The 8,756-nt window shown below is 36.5% G+C and overlaps 2 protein-coding genes across 2 annotated transcripts; one reads left to right on the forward strand and one right to left on the reverse strand.

The window, feature by feature from the left end:
- On the forward strand, window positions 1-6,847 carry LOC131603589 (recQ-mediated genome instability protein 1). Its single transcript, XM_058875954.1, has 8 exons — window positions 1-509; window positions 1,466-1,636; window positions 1,995-2,140; window positions 2,323-2,456; window positions 2,563-3,494; window positions 3,891-4,001; window positions 4,087-4,215; window positions 4,294-6,847. Exons 1-8 carry the CDS (start codon window positions 45-47, stop codon window positions 4,462-4,464), a joined length of 2,259 nt encoding a protein of 752 aa, XP_058731937.1. The 5' UTR covers window positions 1-44; the 3' UTR covers window positions 4,465-6,847.
- Window positions 6,848-6,984: 137 nt separating this feature from the next.
- On the reverse strand, window positions 6,985-8,756 carry LOC131603590 (11-beta-hydroxysteroid dehydrogenase-like 2). The gene is made up of 6 exons (XM_058875955.1): window positions 8,482-8,756; window positions 8,190-8,382; window positions 7,996-8,081; window positions 7,757-7,888; window positions 7,532-7,660; window positions 6,985-7,457 (listed from the first exon to the last, which is right to left on the reverse strand). Exons 1-6 carry the CDS (start codon window positions 8,662-8,664, stop codon window positions 7,221-7,223), a joined length of 960 nt encoding a protein of 319 aa, XP_058731938.1. The 5' UTR covers window positions 8,665-8,756; the 3' UTR covers window positions 6,985-7,220.

The following is an 8,756-nucleotide window of genomic DNA, read 5'->3' on the forward strand; positions in this document are numbered from 1 at the left end:
CCCACATTTTCGAAAAAACCTCCCATTTTCATCTCGCGGAAAAAATGCACATACGCCGTCTCAGACTCGACGACGACGACGACGAAGAAGACGGCGACACCGTCGAGCCTCAGCCACAACCTCGCACATCCCCGCACCAAACTCAAACTTCCCCCAATTTCCCCCCGGAGCCCGTCGTAATCTCCGACGACGACTTCATCGACGTCCCCGATGACCCCATCCCGCACACTCCTCCTCCACCCGTTCCCGAACCTCAACCTTCGGACTGTCCCGTCAACGATTTTCTCCGCCGACTCGGGTTTTGCTTGAAGAGAGTCTCGCTTGCTGATTGTCTTCGCGAACTAGGGAGTTCGGTGAACGGCTTCCAAGGGTTTGATGTTGCTAGAAAAGCCAAATTATGTTTCGAGCAGTTTCTGTTTTCTGATCTTAATTTCTGTGGGAGCGGCGTGCTTCCTCCTAATGTGGAATCTATGCATCTCGATGTCCTTCCAGGTCCCTACGTTTTGCAGGTTTTGATTTTGTTCCGTTCAACGATTGAGTTAATTTGTTATATTCTTCGTATTATTATTAGAATTATTACTGTTTTTGCAATTCTTTGTCACGTTTTTGTTGAACCGTACTCCATCGGTTACTACTGTTAGTTTGAGTGTGAATCCCAAATTCATAGTATTTGCATTCTTAAGGACTAATGTTGCAGTTGCCAAAATGATCAAAGATGAACTTGCTTGTTTACTTTATACCTTATGAAGCACCGCCACCGGAAACCCAACACCGACACTGGTAATAATTTGAAAAAATGAAACGTAATTACAACACTGACACGTTGACACTGGTAATAATTTGAAAAAAATGAAATGTAATCACAAGTGTCGGTTTCGGACAACTCACACACATTTTTCAGAGGCGTCGATGCTACATAGCGTTATACTATATCTTGATTTTTGAAAACAAGCTTAAACCAAATGAGTGCATTCATGAATTCAATTTTGTTAAGTGGTATGGAATGTATTATTTCACCTTGATGTTAACTTAACTTGATGTATTTTGGTTACCAAAAAGTAATCTGAATTTGAACAGTCCTTGAATCCTTCATCAAAGTATATAGAATGCTAGGTTCAGGGCCGTCTTTGAGGGCGTGCAACAAGGGTTATTGTACATTGTCCAGAATTTGACATGGTTAAAGCATTGCTAAATAGAATCTCATAAATATTGTCAGAGGTTAAACCATGGCAAAATAGAGCCTCTATTTGTTTTTCCGTAGTTAAACTGGGGATCATCTTTACACGACCTCTAAAAACTTAAGAGAACTCTAGGTTGTTGGTATAAAATTAAGTTCATATATGATGGACAGTGGGTTAAGTATTTTTTTCTCAGATGGTTGCTGATATGTATTTTCTGTGTGTTGTTAATTGCAATTAATTTCTTTTGCGGAGACTGAAGACTTTAGACCCGAATGCATTGGCAGGTTGATGAGATTCTCAATATCACTTGTCCTCTAAAAAGCAGATATCAACAAGCTCCTCCAGGCCTTAAAAGGTGCCTGAAGTTGTCAATGACTGATGGTATTCAGAGAGTTTTTGGAATGGAGTACCGGCCTATTAAAGCTCTTGAAGTTTGTGCATCTTCTGGTTTAAAGGTTTCTTCGATGCCACAAGTCATCATTTCTTTTCGTCTGAATACACATACATACATACACGCTCATAATTCTTTGATTTGGCCTCAAAAAATAAGTTATTCTTTGATTTGTTATAGTTAGATCATTTTTGTAACAACACTGACTTGTATGTATTACTTTTGGATTTTGGTGTATATTATTAATGCCCCTGGGTATATAGTATCATCTAAAAGGCTCACTGAAATAAGCAACGGCCCATTCTTATTTTTAATCTTCCGGGGGCCTTCTCTTCATTTATCACTTTCATCTGCGCACGCATTACTTATTTGCTATTCTCCATGAGTAAGGGTGAACTTGAGGGATCTATTGGTACTTTTAGGTCGCAATCTCTAACGTACAAGTGCGTCGTGGACTTTTGATGCTGGTTCCTGAGACCATTCAAGTATTGGGGGGATTAGTTGAGGAGCTGGATGCAGCTCGAAAGCGGCTGATTGATGAACTAAATAAGCCAGCTAGGGGAAAAAGGTACAAATTAAGTATTCCAATAGTATTTATATTGGTACAAACCATGGAAGTTATATTTTAACATGGAAGCTAAATTTGTGTAAAACTTCTTGCTGTTTCTTGTTGGTTTATACTATTCTAATCTGTAATTTTACTGTATATAGGTAAACTTTGCTTAGTTAATCTTTGTTATCCTTATGCAGAACCAGAGATGGGGTGCTTCCCCCTTTATCAGTCCGGGCGACTCTTGCTGCATGGCCTTCAAATAGAGTTGATGATCCCAGTAACAGTGGCTCAACATTACGCAGTACTGATACTGTCCAGGCAGACAACCAAGGTCAGTCCTTATGTTCCAGATTAGAATGCATATGATGTAACTGATCTCAGTCTTAGCATTCTTGACTCTGATCTTATCTGTTTTTTATGCACGTGTTTTACATCAGGTACTGGCAACAGCATTCCTGGCACTCATAACAACTCCTCGCGCATGGGTGCACAAAATTCTACTTCCAATTCAATACCCCACATGGTTTCAAACGTGGCGCGAACAGATGTTGACATGCAGCGGCAGCAGGGTGCCAGCATTACAACTGGATATACTACACGCACTGGAGCACAAAATGCTACATCCAATTCAATACCCCACATGGTTTCAAACGTGGAGCGAATGAATATTGATACGCCAGGCCAGCGGGGTGCAAGAATAGCAACTGGACATGCTTCACCTATGCATGCACAAAATGCTACTTCTAATTCAGTACCTCATGTGGTTTCAAATGTGCAGCCAAACGTGGATCAAATGAATATTGATACGCCGGGCCAGCGGGGTGCCAGAGTAGCAACTGAACATGCTTCACCTATGGATGCACTACATGCTACTTCAAATTCAATACCTCACATGGTTTCAAATGTGCAGCCAATGAATATTGATATGCAGCGGGCTACCAATCCTGTGTCCCATCATAATTCAATGGCTAACCGGACTTCTTCAATAGCCGAGGAGATGCATATAGATACTGCTAATATTTTCAGGGAAAACTCTATTGGCAACCAATCTTCTCACATGAACTCGAATGTTGCAGAGGTACATGAAGACACTGTTCACATAGCAAGTTCCGTGACTACTGAGCGCTCTCCTGTTTCTGAAATTGTGGATACAGACCGGGACAGGGTTCCTGTAGTCACAGATAATACTCCTCTGAATGGATCTTCGTCCACTGGTTTTAACTATGAAGATATCTTGATGGATGATGTCGGTGACAATCCACTCATACTTTCTGGAGACCCTGAAGTTCCCTTCACATACCTAGCTAGTTTGTCAGCCAAGTGGGCTGCAATGAAGGAGACGGATTCTCTGGTTCAGGGTAAAATTAAGGTAAGGAGTTTAAACTGTCCAATGTTCTTTCTTTGGGTAGTAATTTTTAGCTTTCGTGCATATGTTAGTATCAGTATTCAAATTGCTTTTATTGTCTCTTTAGCCAATATGAATTGTTAGAATAGGCTACCTACAACATGTTTTATAATGATGATAAAAGTTTAAACATGTTTTACCACGTTGTCAAAAGTTTTTTGAGCTGAATCCACTTGTTGTGTTCTCTCCTCTACATATAAAGCTTCATATTGTGAATATTGAGAGTATCAGGCATTATTTACTATTCTATGGTGATATTGGTTCGTGGATGGAATTTTATTTTGTAGCGTATCGTATTTGATGCATCTTAGTTTCTGTAATCTCTATTTTTCAATACTATAAATACATTATTTTTTGTAGTGCTTTCTAACTGGTGTTAAAGGATTCCAATATAAGAAAAGGACAACCTATGAGCTTCAGGCATATGTAGATGACGGTAGTCTTATTTCTGAAATCCTCATTGATCATGATGTGAGTTTGTTCTAAAACATAAGCTTTTAATATGGGAGCTTTATCTTCCTGCCATACCAAGCTGATCAGTGATAAAATATTTTAGGTTGTACAGAAAGGAATTGGTTATTCCCCTGTGGAGGTCACTGCAGCTCTTTCTTCTTCTGACACAAATATAGTCCAGAAGATGAAGGAGACTATGCGCAAATTTCAAGCTTTCTTAGCAAACTTTGAGGTAATACAAATCCTTATTTCTATATGGCAGATTCCTGCAACTTGTATGCAAATTAATAGTTGTTTCTTCAATCTGTAGGGAGTAATGCTTGTGGAATTAAATAGAAAACATTCCCTTCCACTGGTTCTAGAAATGAGTCAAGGCTGTCCTAGATCTGATGCGTGGTCCCTTCTAAGAAGGCTCAAGTCTCTTCCCCCTTCACAAGCTCTAAAACATTTTCCTTCAGACGCAATCGTTTTATCCCCATAATTTTCTAAATGGCTAACGTTTCCTAATAAGGATGGAGCAGAGTTGGGCTCAAAGTTGTTACATGCAACACAATGTGAGTAACAAGATGCCATTGCAGCCCTTGCGTTCTAGAAATGTGGTTATCCGGTCTGAGGTGAAGGTTCAACAAAGTTGACCTATGTGGATAAGAGGAAGTCATTAATGTGCTGTCCATTTCATCAAAACAAGGTATGACACTCCTTTAATATCATGTTGCCCAGTATATCGTTTTGCCGTTTGGGGGTGGTGCATTTATTGAATGCATGTATCATGTTGCGGTTGATGGTGGTGCATTTATTGAATGCATGTAACAAATGATTTAGTAATTTAATTTAAAATGTAAATTTTTATAAGTGATTTAAGCTTTGCTGCTTTTTAGCTCATTAGTTTTTCAGAGTTTGGTTACATATTTTCCAATTTTTTAAAAATCTTATTGGAGATCCAATCAAAGAGATTTCTAGGTCTTAAATAAAAAAAATAGCGTTGACTTTTCTTTTTTATATTATTATTGAGTAATATTCATATAGATCTTACCTTATTGAAAACTGACTCCACATACAATAGAGTGAGACTCACAATTTTTACTCAATAGTTAGAAAGTAAGTGTTCGTAGCAATTCAATAAAAAAAGTATTAAAGTAAAAAAAAAAAAATTCTAAAATGAAAATCTGCTAAACCACAATTCAGCCAACACCGTTTAGCCCGTTGAATGTCTGATTCATCACCTCAGGTATCATTTAATTTTGAGAACATTTTTTATTTTAAAATGTGTTTATTTTATTTTGTGAATAAATGTCACTCTTTAAATGAATAATTAAAGAAGATATATTTTTGAAAATAAAAAATCATATATTTTTTTTGTTGATATTTTTACTATTTTAAAAAAATGCATGCAATTATTTACTTTAAAATTTGAAAAATAAAAAGTAAACCGTTTAACCGTAGAGTGATGAAAGTTCTTAACCCAAGGGGTGGACAATCAATGGTATCTTTCTAAGCCTATTTCCCTTTATTTATTAACAATTCCATTAGAGATTTCATTTAAAGAAAATTCAAGTTTCTTTTAGGAGAAATACTTGCATGATCACAACCCAGCCCACCCAAGGAAATGATCACAGCCCTAGGAAGTTCAAGTTTCTTTTACGAGAAATACTCATCTCACAACCTTTATAAAACCGACACCTTTGAACAAGGTATGTTTGATATCTACCACGTATCAGTGTCTCACACGACACCAATGCGTATTTGGTGTCTGACACACGTTAGTGTTTAACATGACAACAACACATGTGATTATGTTTAATTTATTCATTTTTTAAAATTATTATAGCTGTCAACGAGTTAGTGTCCATGTTAGTATTTCATATATCACATCCCAAATAAAAACTATACATACAAAAATATATATTACTTAATTTAAAAAATATCAATCATTTAATTTCTTTTCACGTCTGTCCAACAAGACAAGAACCACTAGTATTTCTCTCCTTTCATTTGGTTTATAAGAGACTTGGCATTGCAATTTCAGTTTGTAATTGTACTCCTGGATAGCTGAAGTATTTTCCTTCACTAAATTTTTAGCCATTACTATGAAACAGTTGAAGCAAGTAATGTAAAAACCCATAGCTGAAAGAGTAGGAAGGAATGAGAAACACATATAAAGTCATTTTTAGGACACTGCTATGTTTGAGTCATAAGACACTTCATGCTGCACATTACAAGTTTTTTCTTCCTGTTTCCCTCTCTGAAGTCCCAGAGAGTAGCAGCCAACAGTTTAAAAGCTCCAATACTTCTGGGCAAAACACCTTCCATTAAAAGGTGGTCCCAGTCCATGCTGGTTCTGTCAGGTACGAGTCTCCAAGGCAAGTGCTATTCACAATTGCTTTGCCAGTTCAGTTCAGTTCTTAGACCCTCATACAAGATTATCATTGCTGCTTTTGTTTTCCTGAAGATTTTGAAAGCTGTAAATTGGCTACTGGTTACTGACACGAGAAAGATGTACTACATAGTAACAAAAGCTTATCTTAGCTTAGTGACAAGGTTGTGTATTACTTGTAGAACATCATTCTTGGTGCAGGCAACCATCCAATAGCAACCTCTTTGAGTCGATTCTCGCTTCTGACAACTAGAGCTAGGCACGCTCCTTTCTTACCATACTCATGCCAGGTGCTTAATTTGCAAAACAAAGAGAAACCAGATTCTACTTAGTTATATATTATTCAATTGGTTTATTTAACCTTTGGCATGCGGAAATGTATTTAAGAAAGAACCTCGCCTATGCCAGAGGAGGCCGCAGTGATTAGTATTACTTTTCCTTCCACATTCTCAGTAAATACTGATCTTATAAAGAAGTAGACAATGGCGATGTGTTGTGTTAAAGTCGAAAACTTTGAGTGAAACTATATTTTTGGTACATGGAGTATTTATAGTTCGGTATCATATAACTATTTTAATATTTATAATATAATAATAGCTAATAGCACACTTTCTATTCTAGATACTATTGTGGTGAAATCTAAATTCATCTTACATAATGTCGATTATTACCATTACCTAGATGATAACAATTGTAGAAATGTCTATACTGCAGCTTCAAACACTTATCTCTACTACAATTTAAGAGATCACACAAAACAAACTTATATGTAGAGTTAATCAATAAAAGTCACATGAGTCCTTTGCTAGGACATGTCTCAATATGAAGTGTGCAAATCCCACCAAATAACTCTTTAATCTGTCTTATGCTCTTTGGTTATTCTTGTACATATGCCTATTGCCTTTCTTACAAGGGTTGGGCAAAAGTCGAAAGATGTGTTGTTGGACCCAGTCCACCAGCTCAGGATAGAACACCTTAAAAGGAAACAACACTTTGACCCATGAAGGATTTGTCACATACATATCTCCCCTACATGCACTTTTCACTATGTCTTTGGCACATTCAAATGCTGACCCCATTGGAATCATTTTCAGACTAGGCTGCAATAATTAAAATGAATTAGAACACATTGGTTGAGATTTAAATTAAAGGTGTAGTGTTATAATTGACCAACCCTTTCTTCATAAGCCTTCAATGCTAGTTCTGTTTTGATAAATCCTGGTGTGACAATTGTTATGCCAATACACCAACCAAGTTCAATTCTTAGTGTCTCAAAGAAACTTATTAATGCTGCCTTACTAGCCTGATACCATTCAACAAATCACAACATGTTCAATAAGAAATATCATACTGTTGATAAATAATTGAAAAGTAAAATAAAAATGATGTTTAAGTTTACATTATAGAAACTGGATCTTGGAAGAGGGAACCATCCACAAGTTGAAGCAATCACTATGATCCTTCCTTTACTTTTTTTGAGATGTGGGATTGCATGTAAAGTCCCATGAACTGCTCCCCAGAAATTTACATCCTGTCAAATAAACATATAACAGCTATAATTGATTATTTGTTCATGTATTTCAAAAAAACGACCTAATTAGTTTTTCAAAACACTTTGAAACATAATTAGTAGCTTACTATAACTGGAGTGTATTTAGTAATATCAGAACAATCTTCTATCAACGTCGGAATTGCTATTCCAGCGTTATTTACAAGATGATCCACTGCATGAATCACATAAATTCCATTTTTAGTCACAATTCGATCAAGGAGGTAATTAAAATCTTTGTTTATTTATTTGTAAGTAAAAATTTAAGTAGCAAATAACGTACGTTGTTCAAAGTGGTCCACCGTTTCATCAACATATCGTTTACTTTCTTGAATGTTGGAAACATCAGCACCAATGACGATAACATCGGGAGAACCAAGAGATCTTGCCATTTTAGCCACTGCTGCAAGATTCTCCTTTTTAATGTCAACAAGAGACAGCCTCGCTCCTCGTCTAGCATATTCATAAGCCAATTGCTTTTTAATGAAGCAACAAGGTTTTATTTATTAGCATCGTTAAAAATATTAACATTCATAATAAAATTAATTAGAATAAGTATATCATAATTCATGTACCTCCCCAATTCCTGAGGCTGCCCCTGTGATTAGTACTACTTTTCTTGCCATGTTTTCTTTGTACACCAATTTTTTTAGATGTATAAGCAATTTGAAGAAAAGATAAGGTAGCATGATGATAGGCAGTATAATCAGTGACAATGGGGGCAATACTACATTGAGTATGTTGGAAATTGCACTCATTGTTTTGGGAGTTCTAATATCACAACTTCCTATGCTAGAGTAGAAGATATGTCTACAAGTTTTGGGTAATAATAACTATATAGTATAAGTAT

Source organism: Vicia villosa, linkage group LG5 (genome assembly GCF_029867415.1).
Source record: "Vicia villosa cultivar HV-30 ecotype Madison, WI linkage group LG5, Vvil1.0, whole genome shotgun sequence".
NCBI classification, from domain to species: Eukaryota; Viridiplantae; Streptophyta; class Magnoliopsida; order Fabales; family Fabaceae; genus Vicia; species Vicia villosa.

What these genes read in the sequence shown, in the direction of transcription:
- LOC131603589 (XM_058875954.1), top strand. Translation starts at nt 45, where the DNA reads ATGCACATACGCCGTCTCAGACTCGACGACGACGACGACGAAGAAGAC. An exon ending in TGTCCAGGCAGACAACCAAG is followed by an intron (nt 2,457 to 2,562) that starts GTCAGTCCTTAT and finishes GTTTTACATCAG; the next exon opens with GTACTGGCAACAGCATTCCT. An exon ending in TGGTTCAGGGTAAAATTAAG is followed by an intron (nt 3,495 to 3,890) that starts GTAAGGAGTTTA and finishes TATTTTTTGTAG; the next exon opens with TGCTTTCTAACTGGTGTTAA.
- LOC131603590 (XM_058875955.1), bottom strand. Translation starts at nt 8,664, where the DNA reads ATGAGTGCAATTTCCAACATACTCAATGTAGTATTGCCCCCATTGTCA. An exon ending in CAAGATCCAGTTTCTATAAT is followed by an intron (nt 7,661 to 7,756) that starts GTAAACTTAAAC and finishes GAATGGTATCAG; the next exon opens with GCTAGTAAGGCAGCATTAAT. An exon ending in TGAAGGCTTATGAAGAAAGG is followed by an intron (nt 7,458 to 7,531) that starts GTTGGTCAATTA and finishes TAATTATTGCAG; the next exon opens with CCTAGTCTGAAAATGATTCC.